Raw genomic sequence first — 24,476 nt, 5'->3', positions numbered from 1 at the left:
GGGACTGAGGTTCCAGGAGAACGGAACTACCGCCATTATTCCCTCCTGACCCCGCCCCCACATACAACGTCACAATCTAGCGACTGAGGTGCCCAGCCCCTGTGAATACCTAAGGCTCCGCCCCTCACCATAACAGTAGCGACCAGACCAAAAAAAAAAGAGAGAGATGGCTCAAATAGAAGAACAAATCAATGCCCCAGGACTCATCATTTTAAACGACTGAGAGATAGCCAATCTATCAGATGCACAGTTCAAAACACTGGTGATCAGGAAGCTCACAGAATTGGTTGATTTTGGGTGCAAATTAGGTGAACAAATGCAGGTTACCATAAAAGAAATAAAGGAAAATGCACAGGGAACCAGCAGTGATGTGAAGGAAACCAGGACTCAAATCAATGGTTTGGAACAGAAGGAAGAAAGAACCAAACAGGAAAGAATGGAGAAATAAGAATTCAAAAAAACGAGGAGAAGCTTAGGAACCTCCAGGACATCTTTAAACGTTCCAACATCCAAATTATAGGGATACCAGAAGAGGAAGAGCAATAGATTGAAAACTTATTTGAATAAATAATAAAGGAGAACTTCCCCATTCTGGCAAAGGAAATAGACTTCCAGGAAGTCTATTTCCAGACTCTCCAGGAAGCTCAGAGAGTCCCAAAGAAGTTGGACCCAAGAAGAAACACACCAAGGCACATCATAATTACATTAGCCAAGGTAAAAATGAAGGAGAGACTCCTAGAAACAGCATGAGATAAGGGGACAGTAACCTACAAAGGAGTTCCCATCAGACTGTCAGCTGATTTCTCAAAAGAGACCTTACAGGCAAGAAGGGGCTGGAAAGAAGTATTCCAAGTCCTGAAAGACAAGGACCTATATCCCAGATTGCTCTATCCAGCAAAGCTTTCATAGAATGGAAGGGCAGGTAAAGTGCTTCTCAGATAAGGTCAAGTTAAAGGAGTTCATCACCAAGCCCTTATTTTATGAAATGTTAAAGGGACTTATCTAAGAAAAGAAGATAAAAAAAAAACATGTATAGTAAAAGGACAGCAAACTCACAATTATCCACAACCACACCTAAAGCAAAAGCAGAAGAAACTAAGGAAACAACTAGAACAGGAACAGAACCACAGAAATGGACATCACATGGAGGGTTAGCAACAGGGGAGTGGGGGGAGGAGAGGGGGAAAAGGTACAGAGAACAAGTAGCATAGATTGTAGGCTGAAAATAGATAGGGGGAGGGTAAGAATAGTATGAGAAATGTAGAAGCTAAAGAACTTATAAGTATGACACATGGACATGAACTAATGGGGGGGGTATGGGTGGGAGAGGGTGTACAGGGTGGAGGGGAGTGAAGGGAAATGGGACAACTCTAATAGCATACTCAATAAAATATAAAAAAACTTTAAAAAAATGTCATCTCTGAGTGAGGCTGTGGGACACTGTAGCAGGAGTACTCCACTGAGTCCCAAAGGAGCCTGAATCAGAGGATACAAGAGGCCCCTAAGGTGAGCCTCTTGTATCCTCTGGATGTCATCTTCAAGGAACAAGGTCATTCATAATAGCTCTGTCTGGAATAGAGCTGCTTAGTAAACCAGGGCCACTGTCAAGCTGCATACCCCAGGCCTAGGAGTCCACCCTTGCCAGCTTTCCTCCTTTGATATTGTGCCCAAGGAGGCAGTGATTGCCAGGTCAAGTTCATGACAGCATTTTATGGGCTCCTGCAGGCCCAGGCCGCCCAGGCTTGGTTCTGAGGGGAGCAGGCGGGGAATGCCACGTGCCCTTTCCTCATCCACTGTACCCTAAAAACTGAGAAATCCTGAAGGGGAGAGGCCATTTTTGTTTTGCTTAACCAGTTTCCCCAAACCGAATTTGCCTGCACTCCCTCCTTGAGAGAACATGTACCTTCACACCCTTATGGAAAAGTGTTTTCTGGGTCCTTCATTGGCTGCGTGTTGTGTTGGTTTTGTGTTTTTAAGGTCACGGGAAAAATCTCTGCCTCGGGGAGTGTATTCTCTCCTTTCTGTGTAGCAGATGTGGTCCTGCAGGTGTCGTAGTTCCAGATTGTTGTCACTAAATATTATCTGAGTGGTGTCAGGGTCAGATTGTTAGAAAGACGTCTGGCTCTTTGGGATGAAAGTGAGCTTTGTCATTTGGCAGAGGTAGCCTTGGGTTATGTCTGCCAGGGGCACTGGAAACACCAGAGGAGAGATTTCCTGGAAAGCAGGCAGCATAGGAGGACATGAAGATGACTGGGGATGGCATCAACTTTTGTGTCTTTCAAGAACATTTTAAAGTTTTCCTCAAATAGCCCTGGCTAATATGGCTCAGTGGATGGAGTGCCGGCCTCAGAACCAAAGGGTCACCAGTTTGATTCCCAGTCAGGACACATGCCTGGGTTACTGGCCAAGTCCCCAGTTGGGGGTATGAATTATTTGTGTATAAGGTGTTGGTTTCTGTATGTTAATTTTTCTTTGCCAGCTTTACTAGGTTCTTCTGGCTGTTTGAATTGGGTTTCTCATCAGGTCTCAATTTTTCAGGCATAACATTATCAACTTTGCAAATTGAGATCATTGCACTCTTTTCCCTATCATGCCTCTCTTGGACACCCGTAGTCTGATGGCATTGTCAGTGCCTCCAGCATGATGGTGGGTCACTGGGGAGGCAGCAGCCCCCTTGCCTCATCCCAGTCTGACAGAAATGCCTCCCCTGTTGCTCTGAAGTAAGATGTTGGCTTTATTCTAAAGTGTATACATATATTTTATCACATTAAGGAAGTATTATTTCCTGGTTTCTTTCTTTTTTTTTTTTTTTTTAATTTTATTTACTTTTAGAGAGGGGAAAGGGAGTGAGAAAGAGAGGGATTGAAACATACGAGAGTTACATAAATTGTTTGCCTCTCCACACCCCCATCTGGGGACCTGGTCTGCAGTCCCAGGCATGTGCCCTGACTGGGAATCGAACCAGTGACTTCATTTCACAGGCCAGCGCTCAAGCCACTGAGCCACTCGAGCCAGGACTATTTCCTGTTTTCTTGAGTATTTTCATTAGGAAGGAATATTGAATTTTTGTTATTTTCAGTATCAGTAGACATTTTCATTATCTGTAGATAGAATCCTATGACTTTTCTCTTTAGGTCTATTATCATATGAGATACAGTCATAAAATTTCCTAATAGTGACTGACTGAACCTTTCGTTCCTGGAATAAATTCCACTTAGTCATGATATATTATTCTTAATGTTTTGGATTCTGTTTGTGAACATTTTTATGTAGTATGGTTGCAATACTATTTTTAAGTGAAAAGATTTTATTTGGTTTTTTTATCTGTTTGTTTTTCAGGCTTGAGCCTTATGCAGATCCTTATTATGACTATGAAATAGAACGGTTCTGGCGTGGTGGGCAGTATGAGAATTTCAGGGTGCAATATACAGAAACAGAACCGTACCACAACTACCGGGTAAGTAGGACTTATGTTTGCAGATCTGAACTTTACTAATTGATTTGTTAAAATTGCCCCCTGTTTTTATTTATAGGACTTTATGTGAGCTTAATTATGTTGGCACAGTGTACTGACTCTAGCCCAAATTGACTCTGAAGAGCTAATTTCAGATCCACAGATGAAATTTGTGCTAATTTGAACAGAGACTTCCTTTGGTTTATCTCTGTTCTTGCTACGTTTTTTTTGTTTCTTTGTTTTGTTTTGTTCAATTAGATTTGCTAATTGGTTGTTGATACAGTTTGCAGGGGAGTGTGTTCTACACTCTTAAGAATTATTTTTTTAGGCTCCTTAGTAATAGTGTTTATAACTGTCATGCTTAACCGATGAGGTGCATTCCTTTGGGCTGCTACCAACCATTCCATAGTCTAATGGAGAACCAGTCTATATTAGTATTTCTGTTGAGAGTTTGGTATATTTGTGAATTATGTGCTTCAGCCCTTGAGTCCCTAATCTTATGCTTTTGGGGTGATATGAAAAAGCTGCCACTAGGAAGAGGTCAGTTAGAGGCAATTTAGTAGTTTTTGTGCTATGACTTATGTGACAGAGTCATGCGTTTTTAGGACCAAAAGAAGGTGACTGCCCTGGGAACTCATCAAATGGTGAGTTTGTGGAGAGGCAAGGACCCTGGCTGACCATCCAGGCCCCTCAGCCCAGTAGAGCAGATTCCTTGGTGGGGCTGTGATACAGGGGGACAGTGCCCAGTGCCTTGTGCCTTGGAAGTAGCAGGGACCTGCTAGCGCCCCTTCCACCACATCCCCCCCTGTATCCCAGGGGCAGGTGGGCCAACATGAAGGTCAGCAGTGCACTTCATTTCTACGCAGGCCACCTAAAGCTCAGAACCTGTCAACATGCTGTGATTTAGGCATTATTCACTTTTAACTGTGAGTATTAGAGCAGATAAATGAATGAGAACAGAGTAATGGTTCAAAAAGGTGTTCGACGATGTGTTAGAAATGTAAGGGCCACAATTTCGGGATGCCGACACGCTTCCGAACACCGTGGTACAGAGTGCTTTAAGTGCCCCGGGTCTGAGCCTTTGTGAAGTCTCTACACGTGAAGAGCTGAAGCCAGGGAGGCCCGTGGGATCACATGCTGGCAGCCAGAGTTTACACCAGCCCTTGCATGCTGATTAGTCTAGAATTAGTCGTTGGAAGAGTTCACTCTTGGGTTGTATTCCATTCTAATTTGGCATAATTCATTTTTTAACATTGTGTTTTAAGGAGAAACTGAAACAAAATTATCACCAGAAATTGTTCCCTAAGCTTCTATTTGCTTGCTTTTTTGCATTTTCTCTAATTTCCGTTATAAGTGTTTACATTGTAGCTGGCGTCTGTGTGTGTTTGACTTTTCAACAAAGGAACGGGAAAGGGAAAGAGAGCGAGAGAACAGACAGCGGGAGCGCGAGCGAGACCGAGAGCGGGAGCGCCGGCAGCGGGAGCGGGAACGGGAGCGTGAGCGCGAGCGAGAGCGCGAGCGGGACAAGGAACGGCAGCGGAGGAAAGAGGAGTGGGAGCGAGAGCGAGCCAAGCGGGACGAGAAGGACAGACAGCACAGAGACCGAGACAGAGAGAAGGAGCGAGAGAAGGAAAAGGAGAAGCCAAAGCCCCGCTCCCCACAGCCACCAAGGTAGGCCCCCCACCCCTGGGCTCCGTGCTGGGGTCTAGCAGGCCAGAACGTGGAGCCCTAAGAGGAGGGACCTGCAGGTCCATGGTGTTGGCCCTGCCTGGTCCCACACCTGTGCCCACAGTCTCAAAGTTGGTTGCTGAAGAAATGTTAATGTGTTTCCATGAGTAGTTGCCCCATCATGTAACATGTGTGTTGTGAAACATGCACTGTGCCACCACCGTATGTCCTAAATCAGGAAAGTCTTGGATTCCCAGTTCACCTGGGGCTTGGAAGGAGGAATTAGGAACTGTAGGATGTGCTAGTTTCTGGCCACTGGCCACAGTGTGGCGCTCTAGCGGTTTGAATGCAGAACCTTGAGTCTTTGGGTGGATCGCTGGCCTCTCCTGTTAGTCTGTTCTGTGTGGCAGGTTCCGTGCTGTGCCGTGCGAGCTGCCCGTAGGACGCTGTGGTGGGCTGTGAGGACATGTCCCACAGCAAAGGCCCAAGGGCGAGGCAGGCTCCAGGGCTTCACGCAGCTTTTCTTTCTTTTTAAACGTATTTAAATACTGGAGCCAAACAGGTGGTCCACATTAAAAAATCGTAGAACTTGGTGAAATTTTGTGGGTTTTTTAGTTTTAATGAGAGGTAATTCACAGATCATGCAATATACCCATTTAAAATATACAAATTCAACGGTTATAGAGTATACATAAGTTGGTAGGGCCATCACCATAGTTTTAAAACACCTTTGTCCCCCCAAAGGAAACCTTGTACCCATTAGTAGTCACTCCCCACTTTTCCCCAAACAGCCATCTGGCTCTTGGCAACCACTAATTCACTTTCTGTCTCTGGATTTGCTTATCATGGACATTTCATACAAATGGAATCACATGGACATTTGTGTTGTTGCTCCCTTTTGGCTATAATGACTGAACCTTCACGTACAGGTTTATGTGTGAACATAGTTTTCATTTCTTTTGGGTGAAAACCTAGGAGTGGAATTGCTGGGTCATGTGGTAACTATGTTTAACCTCTTTTGAGGAACATTAAGACTTTTCCAAAGTAGCTGCAACATCTTACATTCCCAGCAGGCATGTCTAAGGTTCCACTTTCTTCCTTATCCTTGCCAACACTGGGTATCTTTTTGATTATAGGCATCCTGGTGGGTGTGCAGTGCTGTCTCATTGTAGTTTAAATTGCTTTCCTCGGAAAACTAAGGGTGTTGAGCATCTTTTCATGTGCTTATGGGCCACATGTGTGTCTCCTTTGGAAAAATATCAATTTGGATCCTTTGAACATGTTTTAATTTGGCAGTCTTTATTATTGAGTTGTAACAGTTCTTTACATATTCCAGGTGCAAGTCCCTCATCAGGTGTCTAGTGTGCAGACACTTTCTTCCATCCGTGGGCTATCATGTCACTTTCATGATCATGTTCACTTTCTTTCCTTTCTTTTTTTTCTACTTAAGGGGAGGGCTCTATCTTTTCCAGCTTAATTTAGGTACAGTTGACATGTAATGTCATGTAATTTTAAGGTGTATGATGTGATAATTTGACACATTTATATTTTGAAATGATTACTACACTAAAGTAAGTTCATACCAGCACCACTTCATATAATTACTTTTTGTGTGTGTTTAGTGATAAGATTTAAGATCCACTCTCTTCGCAGCTTATATATGTAATATAGTATTGTTAACACTGGACACGATGCCATGTGTTAGATCCCAGAACTTACTCACCTTATAACTGAAAATTTGTATCATCTGACCAACATCTTCCCCATTTCCCCCACGCCTTAGCACATGGCATCCACCATTCTGCTCTGTTTCTGTGTATTTGGCTTTTTTAGATTCCAGTATGCAGTGAGAACAGAGAATCGTTGTCTGGCTTATTTCACTTAGCATAATGCCCTCAAAATCCTCCCATGTTGTCACAATTATCGGGAGGTCCATTTTCGAGGCTGAATAACATTCAATTGAATACATACACCACTTTTGTCTTTATCCATTCATCTGTTGGTAGGCAGTGAGGTTGTTTCCATGTCTCAGCTATTGTGAATGATGTGCAGTGAACATGGGAGTGCAGATATCTTGAGAATGGTTTCATCTCCTTTTGATGTACACCCAGCAGTGGGATTGGATTGCTGGATCTTATGTTGGTTTTATTTGTAATTTCTTGAGGAACCTACGTAGAGTTTTTCATAGTGGCTGCACCAATTTATATTCCTACCAGCAGTGCAGCAGGGTTCCTGTTTCTCCACATCCTCTCCAGCCCTTGTTATTTCTGGCTTGTTTGTTGTTGTTTGTTTGTTTGTTTCAATAATAGCTATCTTCACAAGTGTGAGAAGATACCACATTGTGGTTTTGATTTACATTTCTATGGTGATGTAGAGCATTTTTTCATGTGTCTATTGATTGTATGTCTTCTTTGGGAAATGTCTAGTCAGATTCTTCACTCATTTTTTTAAAAACCTTTCGTTGTTTGTTTGTTTTTAAGATTTTGTTTATTTTTAGAGAGAGGGAAAGGGAGGGAGAAAGAGAGGGAGAGAAACATCAATCAGCTGCCTCTCGTATATGCCCCAGTCAGGGACCAAACCCGCAACTCAGGCATATTCCCTGACCGGAAAGTGAACCAGTGACCTTTGGCTTTAAAGGAGGACATCCAGCCAATTGAGCTGCACTGGTCAGGGCTGTCCTTTCCTTATTGAGCATTTATGGCTCCCTTGTAAAATGTAAGTTGACCCTGTATGCAAGAATTTATTTCCGGGCTCTCAGTTTTATTCCATTTATCTATGTGTCTGTTTTTTATTGTCTGTACCATAGTGTTTTGATTACTATAGCCTTGTGGTATTGTTTGAAATTGGGAAGTGTGCCACCTCCAACTTTGCTGTTCTTACTCAGGATTGCTTGGCTATTTTGGGGTCTTTTGATGTTCCATACAAATTTTAGGGTTTTTTTTCTAGTTTTATGAAAAATGCCATTGAAATTTTGATGGGAATTGTATTGAATCTGTAGTTCACTTTGCTGGTAGTATGGGCATTTTAATAGTATTAATGCTTCCAGTACATGAGCACAGAATATCTTTCTGTTTGTTTCTTTCATCAATATCTGGTATTTTTGTAGATATCCTTCATCTCCTTGGTTAAATTTATTCCTAAGTATTATTTTGGGTGCAGTTGTAAATGGGGTTGTTTCATTTTCAGATAGTTTGTTATTAGTGTACAGGTGTGCAGCTGATTTCCGTATGTTGGTTTTGTATTCTGCAACTGTGCTGAGCTTGTTTGTTAACTCTAACGGGTTTTTTGGTGGATGAAACCAGGCAATCATTCCTTTTCTTGACCTTTTGATTAGACAGGCTCCTTTCCCGTGTACGAGTTGTGTTGCTGAAAGTAAATGTCAAGACTGTAGTCTTTCATCTTAGGGTTATTTGTGGCTGCATCAGGACACTTAGTTGTGATAAGCTCCAGTTTTGACTGTTTCCATCTAAATTGCGATGACTTGACCTCCCCAAATTTGTTGTAATTTTTTTTATGCTTTCCTAACTTTAGGCAAAGTGATATTCTTAAAGAACTTCAAGGGTAAATTACATATTCCAAGAGGGTTTGTTCTTTAAAAGGCTGCTTTGATAAATCTGTTACAGTAATCATTCTTTAAATTTGAATAGAAAAGCTTGATTTTGATCTTTCTGTTGTTGGCCCTTTTGAAGACCCTTGCTGATAGAAGCACTTTCCCCAGAAATGCGCAGTGTTTCCAGCATTGACTTGGCCCTAGGGCTGTGTTCCCCACTTGGACACTCCTCAGAGATGAGGCCCGTGCCTTTCTGCTCACATTCACCAGCTACTCCCACCCCTTTGCTATTCATCAAACACATTCTGGCCTCAGCCTTTCCTTTGCCATTCCCTCTGCCCCAGTGTCTTCGGGGCTTTCTTCAAATCCCACTACTCAGAGAGGTCGCCCCACTCACTCTTCCTGTCTTCCCACCTGCTTTATTATCCCTCGTGGCTCTTACCATCTCCTCATTCACTTATCTGTTATCACTTGTTGCCCTTCTAGAACATAATCCCTGGTGGACACTGCAGTCTTGGGGCTGGCATTAAAGCTAGTGCTCATGAATATTTGATGGAGCCATAAATGAGTTTTTGATATGGTAGCAGCCTGTGTTTTTACCTTATGTGGCACAAGTGAGTGCTGTAGACCGAGTAAAATTGCAGACCGAGGTCTGCAAACAGAACTAACTCAGCCTGCTTTCCAGATTCATTAATGACTGTTTTTATGCATATCCAGATCCCCAGTCTTGGAAGCAGAGACACAAGAAAGACTGGCAAGTGATGTCTAGGATATCACTGACCATGTAGCTCTGTGGTGCCCTAATCACATCAGCTAGTCCACTTCTGTGGTTTTGCGGTTTATAAGCATATTTACTCAGGCTATGGACCCCTTCCCCAGCCCTTACTAACATGTTAGTCTTGCTTATTTCCAAGAAGCCAAGCAGTTCTTCCAAGTCAGATGTCTATTTCCAGCTGAGGGACCCAAGGAAAATGGTTTTATGCCTATGAAGGTACATTTTAGAGAGCCATGTTATAGGACAGCCAGACAGGTCAGCTGGGCTTCTCTGCTTGTTACTAATTCATGGTACAGACACCCGTCTAGTACTCACTGTTATCTCCAGTGTCGTCTGACCTTTTTAGAGTAAAGTGTATACGAATAAAAAAAAGTGATTTAAAAGCAGCAGCATTTATTTGGCCCCCAAGCAGCAGATTGCTGTGAACAGCCTCCAGATCCTGTGTTTGCAGAATCATAGATTTGGAAGTGAGGAAAGTGACTCAGCTTAATTAGTAGGTCAGTATTTAGGAAGCTTGACTAAATGAGTTCTTCCTAAAATCCCATGGAACTTTTCTCACCAAACTAGGTTGGTCTGTTCTCTGTGCCACCCCACCCCTACCCCGCATTTCTTACTTGGTTTGTCCCTTTTTTTCCTCTCCAAACTCTTAACTTGTGCTTCTGTGGGGCTCCACCCCCAGCACCTACTGCCATCAGCAGAGGTGGGGCAGTCCTGTCACTTGATCTAGATTCAGCCCATCTCACTGATGCTAGGGAGTGTTGAACTCCATCTTTGATTCCCCTACTTGGAGCTCCATCAGCCTCACTACCAGCCTGAGGGCTGGGTTTTCACGAAAGCAGAATTTCCAGTGCAGCCTCCTGCTTTCTTTGCCTTGATCAGCCAGAGCCGGCATGACCACTTCAGGAGGTGGCTGAATTTCCCTGCAGTAATGCTTTTATATGATCTCCCTTTTACAGAAGAGCTCACTTATTTAGCCTCTGACAGGCTAGATGAAAAGAACTTTTCTCACCTAAAATAGGAGGATGACATAACTACCTTAAGAAAGAGCCACTTGGGTGGCTTTTGTCTTCAGCCACCATGTGAGGACAGAATCTGCACCAGAAATCTTACTCACAGGGTCTAATGGACCTAAGTAGGAGTGGACAATGCTAAACTGCAATAAAGTATGGTGGTTCTTCTGTTTCATCTGCACCAGTAAGAGCTTCAAGGCCAGATACCCATTACCAGGAGAGAGAGGCGCAAACCAGCAAGATCCCAGGGGCTCCCTTCTTCTTCCCCTGCCTGTCAGCCCTCTTTCCTGTGGTTCTCCCTCACCTGCCCGATCTGTACCCATCTAAGACAGGTAGTTGGTGATCTGTCTCTCAAATCTCTACCTCAGGGATTTCTCAGCTTTTCTGTAGACCTCCCAGGCTGGATGCAGTGTCACTGTATTTAGTGATAGCATCACTCTTCACCCATGTAACTACACCTTCTGAGAACTTTTGCTCACTCCTATACTGGTGCTATTTTTAGATAGGAACCTTTTAACAATAACTTCTACGTAATTCTACAGAATGCACCTATGTAAATAGGCGAAAATTCTTTTGTGAAACCTCTATCTACTCTACAGCCAAGCCAGTGTCTGTGCTTTCTCTGTGGAGCTGAGGAGGGAAACCCGGACATTCTTTGGCATAGACAAATGAATTTCATTCTAGATATAAGTAGTAACTGGGACCTTGCTGGAGGAATTTCTCAGACTACCTGTGTGTTTGAGGTTTACTGCCGCTTAGGGTTGGAATGGTAGGCTCTTCATTTCCTAGGATACTTGGTAATCCTCATAAGGAAGCACCTATTCCCACCCCTTTTTTCACACTCACTAAAGCTTAGTAGTTTCCTTGTTTCCCAGATAGGTTTCTGGTCACCTAGGACTGCCAGCATCCTGTGCAAGGCCTGTCAGTGCGGTGTTGGGTGGGCTGTCGATTCACCCTCACGGTTGCCCTGGTATTATCGTGCTAACCTGCGGGTCTCCAGTTTGAGGCACACCAAGGGTCTCGGGGTGGGTTGGTGGGCATGTATAGTTTTCTTCAAAGGGGTTTGTGACTCCATCACAAAGGCTCAGAACCACTGTTCTAGGGCAGGGAGTACCTGGGTTAGAGAGGGTACCTGCAGTTGAACATGGACCACCACCCTGTGTGTTTCTGTCCAGCTCAGACTCACCCTTACAGCAGTGGCTGAGACTATATGGCCCTCTGCCACCCCAGAAAGGACGACAGTCACACAGTCACTCAAGTCTCCTCTGACTGTCCATGAGATACGTTTGTGTATGTGTACATTCACACATACACACACACGGTTTCCCTCAACTTATGGCGACTTTTACCCTCCCTGTTTTCTCAGGCCCGACAGCCTCTCCTCTGGCCATGCTTAGCATGGTGCTGGGCCTCTCGGTTTCCTTTCTGCTTTGTCTCAGAGAGGCAGTGGGTGGTTTATCACCACCTTTCAGTGCCTTCCCATTGGTATGCACATCTTACATTGTGAAATTCACTGATTCCCTGAATTTGAGCATTATGAGTTGGGAGTGATTGTACCTAGGCCCCCATGGTGGTATTGCATGCATTTACTGTCCCGATTGTGTCAGATGACCACACCTGGACTGCTGTCAGCACCCACACAGGATGTACATGACCTGGGGAAGCAGTGTGGTACTATCCTAGGCCCTGTGATGGGCCGGTTTCCGCCTCCCACTCCATTCCCGGCTCTGTTGTTACCCTGCTGCTCCCTGGTGAGCCAGGCGGTCAGACTGCTCCGAGTTAGATTCCCCAGCACTTACACTCAGCTTCAAAACCGGCACTGACCTTTCTGTTACACAAAAGACTCCCCTGACAATTCAGTAAACCTGTTTTACCTTTCTGATCTCTCATTCTGCTGTATCCTGGGCAGAGCTTAATTTCTTGACTTGGAGAAAGTTCTTGTGCCCACAGCTTCTTTGAGAAAAAGTGTATCCTATTTAATTTCTTGGCTCCTTACACACTGAATTGTTCAGAAGTTGCCCAACTGTTTGATCAAGATGAAAAGATAAATAGTGATCTCTCGTGCATTCAAGGCTAAGTATAGACATCTGATACGGGTAGGCATTAGATAATACAGATGCATACAGATACAGTCATGAATCAGACATTGTTAAGCCTGTTTGAGTCTTACTCTTTTTTTTAGGTACAGCAGTGTGTTTTCAAGTGGGGACCAAGGGTGGGAAGTGGAGAAATGAGTGGCATTAAAGAACCTAACGCAATGTTCATATTCTTGGAAATTCAGAAAATGTATTTAAATGACAAGTCCTCACCGTGGAAATAGGAAGTCTTAATACACACCACTTGAAACAGCACGGACTCTTGGTGGTGGTGGTGGTGGTGTTCATAGTTACAGTTTTCTTAGGTTTACCTGCTCGTGATGAAGTTTAAACACGTTTTCAAAATCTATGGATTAAGACGACGGGTCTTTTCATCCCCAGGTCACTCCTCACTGGGGAAAGCCTGTCTGTCCTGCCCCCGCCTTCTCAAGCCTCCCTTGGAAGGACTGTCACCTGTGATGGCAGTCCTTAGTGTAGGTCCGCAGGCCCTTGGAATGCCCTACTCCATCAAGGCCCCCTGGTCAGGGTTCTGGGACTTGCTCTGGGCCCCGTTGATTCAGCATGCATTGCCATGTGCTGCAGGCCTTCTGCTCAGTCCTGAGAAAGACGCAGAGTTGAGAAACATGAATAGGAAATACAAGTCAGATCACATTCTTACTTATGTGTAGTCCCTAAGAGAGGGCCACGCGTCATGGTAGACTTTGGAGGAGGGTTTACAGCCATCTGGGTGGATCCTAAAAAATAATGATAGTCCTCTGTGGGGAATGCATGGGACTTCACGCAAGGTGGGCATTCCAAAGGGAGGAATGGATTGGGGTTTGGCGTTTCTTCTGTTGGTAGGTGTCCACCCAGGTGAGCTGGGAATTGGAGCCTCCTGATTTGTATGGCTTGGGACAGAGGGGATTCAGAGGGAGTGTGCACTTGGGGTCCAGGCAGGAGGGGCCACCAGGATAGTCCAGGAAAGGGGCATGGCAGCCCCAAGCGTACCTGGGGACTTGCGTGGGCAGTTCTGCTCAATGTTAAGGGAGGTGAGCAGTGTAATGCTCCACAAAGGTTCCCGGATGAACTAGCAGAGAGGAGCTGCTACGAATGGTGTTGTGTTTCTCCAAACATGACTGTGAGTGAGGTCAGTGAGAAAATCCACATGTTTCAAATTCCTTTTTCTTGTGTCTTTACTAGATGTTTAACCCTTTTGATTTCAGAGGAGAACCTTTAGCCTATTTATCTTTTTTTTTTTAACCTTTGACCCTAAACCTGGCAGCTGGCCGGTCGGAGTTTCCAGATACACTCACTGTGGCGACCTTGCATCATTGGTACTGACACCTCTGGGCTGATGTAAGATGTGAGCTCCTCCTGAGTTGACTCAAGGCCCCTTTGTTGTGTTTTGTTACGACATTTTTGTTTGACAGTCATAGAGCAGCTGACCTCTGCTCCTTGGGGACTCTCTCGGTGGCCTTGAACAAAGGATCAGCTGCCTGGGAGATAAGGCTGTGTCGTAGCTGTGCTTAGTTAAGGCCTCTTCCTCTGTCCAAGATTACCGAAGGGTTTTTTCCCCCTCTCAGTTTAGAAGTGTTTATGCAAATTCCAAATCTATTCTGCCAGCTCTTGATGCCAGTATCCCTGACTGAGATCTTACCTTGCCAGCTGTTTCCATTCAGCTGGGTTTTCTTCCTGTCCACTTCTTTAGCTTTGGTTGATGGCATGTGTAAAAATGGTGGCAAGCCTGCTCTTCTCCATTTGGGTGTAGTTTGTTTGTCTTTCTGGTTTTCCAGGCTCTCATCTGGGGTATTGTCTTCAGGGAGAGAAGCACTTCAGCTTTGGGTGTCTTGGGCTCTCTCAGAAAGCAGAAGCAGCCCTGCTTCCCTGCCAGTGGGTCGAGGCACCAGCATGACCCCACTGCCTGAGCAGACTTGTCTGGCCACCTTGGGACCAGGGTCATCGGTTCCACGGTCAGCAGTGCCAGCTTCACCAGAATTCCAGGGCACATCAGCCTAAGCTCTGCCCCTAGTTGCTCCCTTACTAACTGGGTCGAGTTTAATTTGCTGCAGTGCATAGAACAACACCTGCTGGCCCATGGTGGTGTTTCGTTTAGAGACCATTGAGGACTGACATCCATGGCATTGTATTCATGAGCTACGTGACACTCCAGTTCCTCCAGTCAGTGGGCAGGGGCACTTTCCTACTCCTTCCAGGTTTTGTTTTGTTTTGTTTTGTTTTGTTTTTAGATTTTATTTATTTATTTTTAGAGGAGAAAGAAAGGGAGAGAAACATCGGTGTGTGGTTGCCTCTCACGCACCCCCTACTGAGGACCTGGCCTGCAACCCAGGCATGTGCCCTGACGAGGAATCGCACCAGTGACCCTTTGGTTCCCAGGCCGGCACTCAGTCCACTGAGACACACCAGCCAGGGCTCTTTTGAGGTTCTTATAAGAGATGACAACACATCACTAAAATTATTTATTAGTAAAATTCCTGAGAGTATGTACTTGTCAAAAGTATTAAAAGATTTTCTTTGCAGAAATGGAAAAAAAATTAAGTAGCATTTGGGGTGTTTCTGTAATAAATGGAAACCATGACAATTTAGGAAAGTTTTAAAAACTTTCCTAAAAACTTAGGAAAATTTTAAAGTTTTAAAAACCTTCTAAAGAATAAAGAGAAAAAGAAGAAAAGCTGGCTTGTTGACAACTCCTGCTGTCATAGGTTGGCCACACTCCCAAACTGAGAGTTTAAGAGAATACCTGATTTTGCCTCTTCCCCTCTGCCCTTCCCCAATATAATGTGAACATTTTTCTCAAATGGAATTTTTTTCATGAAGTTTTTATTATTAGTTAATTCAGTCATTCTTTTCAAAACATCTACCATTAAGCCCTGGTTGATGTGGTTCAGTGGATTAAGTGCTGGCCTGCAAACCAAAGGGTCACCAGTTCGATTCCTAGTCAGGGCACATGCCTGGGTTGCAGGCTGGGTCCCCAGTGGGGTGCACCCAAGAGACAACCCCACACTGATGTTTCTTTCTCCCTCTCTTTCTCCCTCCCTTCCCCTCTCTCTACAAATAAATAAATAAATAAAAATTTTTAGATCTACCATTACAATAGATGCTTTAAGTTTTGCGTCCAAGTCTAAAAACATTGCTTTCTGGTTTGGGTCTTCCAAGTCTGGGGACTGAAACCACTTGGGCCTCCGCACATTAGTATTTGACTATGGTGGCCTACAAAGTCACTCGTTAACATAGTGATCCCTGAACTTCATTTTGTGCCATCTGCATAATTTTTCTATATCCGGGTACCCCCAACATTATTAAAATACTTTCACTTTTTAAAGTGCAGTCGTGGCCAGGCTTGTTACATCAGGGGAGGGCGGGTGGCCCCAGCAGTTTGCTCCATCTGTGTAGGACTTGCACTGGGGATCATGTGTTCAGGCCCATCTGTGGCACCAGCCCAGAAAGTGAGAAACTTCAGGGACACCACCAGGCTGTTAAAGGAGGCAGCTCAGTTTGAGATTTACAGTCTTATGTTCAGAGTGAATGGCAAATTCTTTCTAGTGAGGAAATGTTGCCTCTAAGAGATTGTGGGGGACTGTGTTGGCCACCTCTCTGTGGCCTGAGTGGTTTTCTTTTCCATGCTGTGATGGGGTCAGGGTTCCGCATTCTTTCTCCTCCCCCTTCACTACAGCAAGAACCTTCAGTACTGTCACGGATGCATCATGAATTATTCCCTTGGTTTCCATCTCTTCCTCTCTCCCTGTGTGAGAAGGGCTGCAAGCTGACAGAGCTGGGCCACTTTGATGACTAATGAAAAACCTAGTGACCAAGGTGCTCCATTTCCTCTTGCATTTTTAGAACTAAAATGACACAGGAAATATAAAGGTGAAAGCAGCTCCCAATGGCCTGTGACAGGCTGGGTTTGTCAGACAGGTTTTACCTCCTTCCTTCCTGGATTACTTTTTCAGAATACGCTTACAAGTTTGTGTGCTCATATGTCTCAGGGATTGGGCCAAGGGAACAGGGATTTTATGCCTCAGTTTAGGGCATCCTCGGGGCAGTTTTTAAATGGTGGGTGTTGCTTCTGGTTTGAGACTCTGGGCAAATGGTAGGCATAGAAATTTCTAGTCAGTGGATTGATTGATTTTAAAGTTCTGAATGTATCAACAGGCAGTGGTTTTTATATGTTGTGGTATAATGTAACCAGATGCTGGTCATAGCAAGGCCAAGATGGCTGAGATGCTAGTGGTGGTGAATTTGTAATAGAACTAAAAATCTACCCCCGAAAGGTAGAAAACTATTATCCTGTGCTGACATCCATGAAAAGAGACATGAATATAGCAAGGGGATATTCATAAGTTTAATCACATTCTAATCCAAAGCCCAGTGGGACTTGGGGAGCAGGGTCTGATAGTGTTACTAAAGATCTTCTGTAGATCAAAATAGGCAGGACATACCAAGCAATCTTTGAAAAGTAAGAGTATTGGAAATTTTAACTACAGATGTTCCTCGACTTATAATGGGAGTCACATCCCAATAAACCCACTGTAAATTAAAAATATTGTGAGTCAGAATTGCACTTAATACATCTAACTACCAAACATCTAGCCCAGCCTGCCTTATATGTGCTCAGAACACTCACATTAGCCTAAAGTTGAGCAAAATCATTTAACAAAATGAATACGCTGTAGCATCTTGGTTATTGACCCTCACAGTTTCGTGGCGGATTAGGACCTGCCCCTGCCCAGCATTACAAGAGAGTATATCATGCCAAATACCACTAGCCTGGGAAAAGATAAAAATTTGAAGTAGTTTCTACTGAATGCGTATTTCACACCACCATGAAGTTGAAAATAAGTTGTGAACCATTATACCTTGGGGACCATCTGTATATTGGTGACCTATCTGCAGCTACGATTCCAGAATGGGAGTAGATCAGTGGGAGAGCTCAGCCCACGAGCACTTCCCCTAAGAAGAAGAACTTTTATATTCATCAGAGGTGGCATCACACCACAAACCGTTTGGAAAAGAGAAGCTGGTTAGCCAGTGCTTCAGGAATGATCAAAAGAAAGAAACTCTGGATCAGCTAGAAGAAAAATTCGAGTAAATGTGACTTGCAATGGGGGACTGTATCAGGCTAAAGGAAGCTGCACAGGAGAAGGGAAAGGAGTTGCTTTGACAGTTCAAGTGTCATGCTCTGTATGTCAAACACTACCACCAAACACCTTAAACAGCAAATAGCCTGGGAATGGGTTCCAGTTCTTCATAAATGAAGAGCTTACTAGAAAGCTGGCCAAGAATGAGGCAGACGACCAGAGCTCACAGATGCCAGGAAGCGCAGGAGACAGAGCCCTACAGCCCTGGGTGGTGCCGCCGGGAACAGACAGGAGCCCATTTCGGCACGTGCAGTTGTTGGGTCCCAGTCAAGCTCATGGGGTTACAACTGCGTCTGCAAAATATTGTGCTTCATTTTAGCATTTAGTGAGAATAGCATTTGTATGAACCACCCAGACCTTGAGACCCTTGTTCTTTCTAACACAGTTGCCAGGATTTGGGTGTTATTTTTATCTGGTGATGCTGATGGTGCTTCACTGGTAACACAGGAGCCCAGCATTGCTGAGAAGGAGGTAAAATGGGCACCTTATACTGGTGAGGCTATCACAAGTCACTTTTACTTTAGGGGCAAATGTGTGACAGTTCACCACAAACTTGTAAGATGCTTATCTTCTTTGACCTACTGGTTTCACTTTTTTAGGAATTCACCCTTAAAAAAAAAAAAGATGTCTATGAGTTTTGTATTTAGAGTCATTTTAATGTTATTTGTGGCGGGGGGGGGTATTTTTTAATTTAACTGTTTTATTTTTTGTTAAAGATTTATTTATTTATTTTCGGGAGGGGGCGGAGAAAGGGAGTGAGAGAAGTATCAGTCAGTTGGCTCTTGTTCGCTCCCAAATGGGGACCTGGCCCACAATCCAGGCATGTGCCCTGACTGGGATTCCAGCCGGCGACCTTTTGGTTCTCAGGCTGGTGCTCAGTACACTGAGCCACACCAACCAGGGCTGTGTGTGTTTTTTTTATGTAAGGTAGAAACAGCTAACAGTGTAGAAATGTTCAGATTACATGCACCTGACAGGGAATTACCACACAGTCAAGAAAGACCTGGTCTCTACCAACGGATGCCGTGGAAGAGATGCTCCCGCTGCCAATCGAGCAGTCCCAGGCAGGTCCCAGTGTGTTCAGAGGCATTGTGAGCACACGTGTGAGTGTGCATCACGGAGCGTGAAAGGTGGGAAGGGAGAGGTGGGAAGGAGAGGCGGAGATGCTAACCACTGGCTGTCCCTGGAGAGAGAGAGAACTCTGCTTTCTGTATTTACTAAACATTTTAAATGAACTTAAAATGTTGTAATTAATTTTAAAAAACCATGGGGCCAGCAGGTCCCTTCATGCCAAACCCCTCTCAGTGTTTCTGGGACCCTGCAGGTCGGCCCATGTTTAAGTGGGGATGCTAAGGCGTGTAGGGATTTCTGTTTCTGTGGGTGTTTCTGGCTTGGTGCTGAGCCTCCTCCCGAGGGCTGTTAGCTTCCCACTCCCACTTTCTCTCCACTCTGGGCTCCTGGGCAGCAGTGGGTAGGTTCCCACAGCCTGTGACCACGGACAGCCTCCCTCAACTCCCAGGTTCTCCAGTGCAGAAAGTGGCCTTCGTGTTTAGGCTTTGATTTGATTCCATTCCAGGTGGTCTCATCTGCCCACCTGTAATCAGTGTTTACACAGTCCTGCCAGGATTGGGGAGGAATTGCCCAGCAGACTGTCCTCCCCCTAAGCCACCAGCCTTCAGTCTTGACACTTGCAGTTAGTGGCTATTGTATAGGAGCTCCTGTGACTTTCTCTGGGCCACTTTCTCATCTCTTCTTCCTGGGTTTTAATCAGGATGTTCTCTGTGTTGATTAAACTAGTCTTTTAAAGACTTGGGTTTGATAATTCCCAATTCTAATGCATTTGAAAAAAATACTTTATTATCCTTTAATTTTATAGGTATTTATTGTGTGCCTACTATGTACCAACTATAGAGAATATGTGTTAGATAAGGGTGACTCTATCCCTGTCCTTCCCAGAGCTTGGAGCAGATAGGAATTCAATAAGTAATTATTTTAAAAAAATTAAACACCAGTATGGTTAGGAACAGTGAAGGAGAAAATGGATGTTCCCCTTGAAAATAACATGTGTGAGCAGAAACCTTTTATGGAGAGAACTATGCTTGTCTTCTTTAAATAAGTATTGCTGTAAGTGGAATATCTGCTACCTCTTGGAGATGACCTTTTATTTTTTAGGCATTCCTCAAAAATCTCACTTCTCGGTTTCTTTCACAAAATAGCAGTACTGCCAAATGGAAGGTGACCTGAGAATTGCTAACTCCTCTGTATTTTTAGCCGTCAAACTGAGCCACCAAAGAAGGAGGCAGCCTCTACTGGGCCACAGGTGAAGCGAGCGGATGAGTGGAAGGACCCTTGGCGCCGGTCCAAGTCTCCCAAGAAGAAACTTGGGGTATCGGTTTCCCCTAGCCGTGCACGAAGGCGTCGAAAAACATCAGCCTCATCAGCCTCTGCCTCCAATTCCTCCAGGTAAGGAGGCGGGGCTGGTGCGAATGGCTGGTTCCTAAACACCACAGGAGCAATGTCCTGTAGTGCCCTGGGGAAAAGTCCGTAGGACTAAACAGGCATCTATTAGTTTAGCCGAGGCTTACTGAGTACCCGGATGCTGGAGCCTCGGCAGCAGACAACACCGGCACTTGGAACCTGGGTTCAGCCTCACGTGTTGAGATCAGCCAGGATGCGGGTGGCTCAGCGTGGAACACAGACCTGGCGGGTGAACCAGGGCGGGGTGGGAGGTGTTTGTGAGGGGAGAACGCTTGTCTGGGTCACTCTGGGAGAGACACTGAGAGGAGAGACCTGCAGAACAGCACGAGTCATCCAGTCAGTCAGTCCATTTCTCCTGCAAGGTTGGGTTAGCAGCTCTGAAACCTGTGTGTGCACTAGCTCTGCCCAAACAAGTGAGGAAAGTGTGGATGGTGAGAGCTGGGTCTCCCTCTGCCAGGGAAAGGTGTTATAGATCGGAAAGGGGGCATCCAAGGCAGCTGCAGTGTGCAGCCAGGACTGTGGATATCAGTGTGGATTCAGGGTTCACTGTGTACACAGATGGACAGGTAGAGAAATACACAGATCTGTGTCTGAGAGTCAGACACATGCACACACGGCAACCACACGGTTGGTCCTGGCTCTGCACACTGAAGGCCTGGGAGCCGTGTCCCAGCAAGTGAGATGCCCAGCATCCAGGTCTTGGTCTCCAAACACCATTCCCACTAGAAGGGGGATGGGACTGGAGTGTGTCCACCAAGGTGTCCAAAGGGTGGGTGTCTCTGTGTCTGTGAGGGGGGGGTGTATCTGTATGTGTACCTGTGAGGGTAGTGTGTCTGTGAGTGGGGGGGCTATATCTGGGGGGGATGTCTACCTGTGTACATCTCTGTGAGTGGGGGGGGGGTGTCTGTGTGAGGTGGTGTGTATCTGTGTGTGAGCATAGCTGTGTCATCCGGGCCTGAACCTAAGGACAGGCACCAGTGGGCAGGGCAAGGATGGAAGAAGACCTGGCCTCTCCTCTCTCCCCCTTGGATGCTCTAGGTCATCTTCACGGTCCTCGTCCTACTCGGGCTCTGGTTCGTCCCGGTCTCGGTCCAGGTCCTCATCCTACAGCTCCTACTCCAGCCGGTCTTCCAGACATAGCTCCTTCTCAGGCAGCCGGTCCAGGTACGTCCCCAGGGCTCGGCAGGGACAGTGAACTTGGGCACCTCTGGGTGTGGTCCAAGTCATGCCAGGTCACCTGCATGATGGCAGATCTCTCTCCTGATGGGGTTCTTCCAGGTACTGTTGTTTCCAGAACAGTCTCAAATTCTGAAGAATGCACAGCAAGGTGCCAGCTCACTGTAGACTCTGGGAGATGGTAAAACAGTGCGCGTCAGGAGACAGTCAGACACAGCACCTGTGTCGGCCTGCTTTGGGGTGTGCTAAGTCAGAAATGAGGCATCACACTCATATAGAGGCTCACCCACACACACACACACGTGCTTCTCTGGGAAACACATCACCAGATGTCTGGGGACTAAATGGACCAGTTTATCCTGTGGTGGCCTGTTCCCCCACGGTGGCACCCCTTCCTGGCAGCCGGTCTTTCTTGAGGAAAGTTGTAGAGAGGATCAGAGCAGCAGTAGGTCATTGGAGCTGTATTGAACCTGCTGGTCAAGTTAACGTTTTCAGTGGGCTGTGGAACAAACAGATAATATGGGGACCTGTTTTCCATGAATGTTGAACCTTGTGCATAGCAATGGCTTTGAAAAAGAAAAGGAAACTTTTTCTTAAGGGTCTCTAGAGGGTCAGCTCTGGGCCCTGGGGCCTCATGATATTCCTGCTGGAAGTTGAAGCAGTACCCAGAGATTATAGAACAGCTGCCGGCCATGGGGCAGTCATGGAATGTTACCTGTAGGAGGTGAGGTGAACGGCAGAAGATATATTGAGCAAGGCATCCACAGTGGGGGAAATCTTGTTTGTGGCTTCATTTAAGAAACAAGGCTGGTAAGCTATGGGAAGGAGCCCAAGGCCAAGCTGGGAAATTTGGAAATCACAATTATGTGGGGGTTACCTACACTTTTCCCAGTGTATGTGCAATGGACGCTGGGAGAGCCTGAAAAGAAAGCCCCGTGGTATGGAGTCTCTTAAGTCAGGGACAGGGCTGGGGCAGCTGTGACAAGGCCCGAGGCTACAAACAGTGGGAGAAAGAACCATCATCAGCCTGGTGGGCTGGCCAGGCTCCTCTCACTGACTCAGGCATGGGGCAGGAGGGGCCTCAGCACAAGCCGGAGGGAGGTGGTGGGAAACCAGCTGTCCTTCCAGGAGGTGGACCCCAGGGAGGATGCTCGGCCTCCTCATCACCCAGTTCTAAAGAAACCACTCAGGACCCAGCCCTGGGTCCTGAACCAGTCCCAGGATATTTTCAGCTTGGACATAAATTTGTTGCCGTTTCCACAAAATCAGGTGCACTTTCTTCACCGCCTAACCTTCCCCTTGGCTTGTGTTTATACTGCACCGATGTCTGGCTGGGGCCTGTTCTAGTGTCTGTCCATCAGCAGCCCTCTTGCCTGGCTCCACGCCTTGGCTGGCTCCTGGGACAGTCCTGCGGCCCCTGAGAACATGAGCAGAGTGCCTCCCTGCAGCACCCCATGTGGGCACTGGCTCTGCAGCACCTTCTGAAGAATAGGAGCAGGGAGGAGGGGATTCCCAGGTGGTGACTTGGGGCTGCACAGTGTTGCTGACGCTTCTTGGAAGTGAGCCTGGCATTCCTTCCACTCCTGGCGGGCTGCCCAGCCAAGGGCCACGAGTGTGAGGACAGGAAGAGAAATGGGCATTTCTCCTGTGTGTTTTCACAGTGCAGCATGTGTGACTGCAAGAGCCTGATCTTAGCTTAGCTGGTGGTGTTGCTTGGCTGAAATGTTGAAAATCTTACAGGGCAGTTTCTAAGTAGGGAGTAAAAACAGCAAACCCTTAAACCTTTCAAAGGGTTGCCTCCTGTGTGACGTGGTATGAATCCTGGGGTGGTGAGGCAGCAGCCGGTCAGGCCACGCCTGCTGGAACTCCAGCCAGTCCAGCGCCCCTTTCCTAGCGCTTTGTCTGTCCTACCGGCCCATGCAACTTGTGTCCAAATGAGCTCATCGCGGTGTCCATCAGCTGGATCACTCCCCGAGCCAGGCCAGTCTCTGGCACATAGCACCACCATGTCTGCACGTGAGCCTGTGCTGCTGGCCACTCTCAGAGCCACCCCTACCCCCACCACCCTCCAGCTCACCTGGGTCCCGGGTGCCCAGCGTAGCCTTCCATTTCTCCCATGCTGCCGCAGCCCACTCAGGCTGTATGTCTCCTCGTCGGGGCTTCATTGCAGCATGGAGAGCAGAGCCTATGCCCTTCCCATCGTGCTCACAGAGCTAGTATGCCCCTTGGTTCAGGGCCTCAGAAGGACTCACCAGTGTGGTCACCAGCTGTCCCCTCAGCACTCTCCTTTCCCTACATACAAGTGATATAGTTTATGAAATGACTGAGAACTTTCTGAAGCCCACATTTAATCTGAGGCCAACAAGCAGGAATTCATAGTGGTCTGCCCTGTGAATTTGAAGCGGTGTCCCAGCGTGCTCAGACTCGGACCCGGGCACTGTGGCGCTCCCACCTCACACCTCTGTTTGCTCCCTAGGTCCCGGTCCTTTTCCTCGTCCCCATCCCCATCTCCAACGCCTTCCCCACACAGACCTTCTGTCAGAACCAAGGGGGAGCCAGCTCTGCCTCCTGGGAAAGCAGGGTAAGTGCCCAGCCCTCCCCCTCCCTCCTGTCACTTGTGTGGAGAAGCCTGAGGGAACGTAGACAGGACTCGCGGAGGTGGGCGTGTGGACCCAGGGGCACTCACAGCATTCATGCTCCAGCACCGCTGCTTGGAGGGTGGTGATGGCGATGCTCCTTGGGGTTCCAAGCAAGCGCAGCACAAGGAAGTCATCAGCTCCGCTCTTACCGCTCTTACCAGGCAGGCACCGGGCTGTGTCACAGTGGTCCTTCTCAGAGACGTGACCCACAGGAGAGGTTAGAAACATCTAGCACTCACACAAACACCTGACGTGCAGTGTCTCGGCCCGGCACTTCGAGGCGGTTGCTGGTTCAGTGGACCCTGCCACCTGAGGGGCAAGGGACTGGACCTGCGCGCCTCCCGGCCGTCCTTGCCATCGTAGGCCCTGCCTCCTGACTTGTTCTTCCAGCAGCTACTTGTTTCACAGGAAGTAGCCCTGCACCTGCTGTATGGCGGGCATTGAAAATTTGCATCCTGCAGTTTTTCACCTTATATGGAACAAGAAAACTGCCTC

General features: G+C 46.5%; 1 protein-coding gene across 4 annotated transcripts in view; it reads left to right on the top strand.

Annotated features, from left to right (window-relative positions):
- The window catches only part of ZC3H18 (zinc finger CCCH-type containing 18), a 60,822-nt gene that overhangs the window by 29,654 nt on the left and 6,692 nt on the right, over positions 1-24,476 (top strand). For all 4 annotated transcript variants that reach the window (XM_045818887.1, XM_045818888.1, XM_045818889.1 and 1 more), the window contains 5 exons: positions 3,340-3,457; positions 4,857-5,125; positions 19,960-20,151; positions 21,205-21,330; positions 23,819-23,923. In XM_045818887.1, the coding sequence (XP_045674843.1) occupies positions 3,340-3,457; positions 4,857-5,125; positions 19,960-20,151; positions 21,205-21,330; positions 23,819-23,923 (810 nt within the window). The remainder of the gene's footprint in view (positions 1-3,339; positions 3,458-4,856; positions 5,126-19,959; positions 20,152-21,204; positions 21,331-23,818; positions 23,924-24,476) is intronic.

Source organism: Phyllostomus hastatus, unplaced genomic scaffold (genome assembly GCF_019186645.2).
Source record: "Phyllostomus hastatus isolate PE091 unplaced genomic scaffold, TTU_PhHast_1.1 phas_scaffold_345, whole genome shotgun sequence".
NCBI classification, from domain to species: Eukaryota; Metazoa; Chordata; class Mammalia; order Chiroptera; family Phyllostomidae; genus Phyllostomus; species Phyllostomus hastatus.
This window is presented reverse-complemented; position numbering and strand designations above follow the sequence as displayed.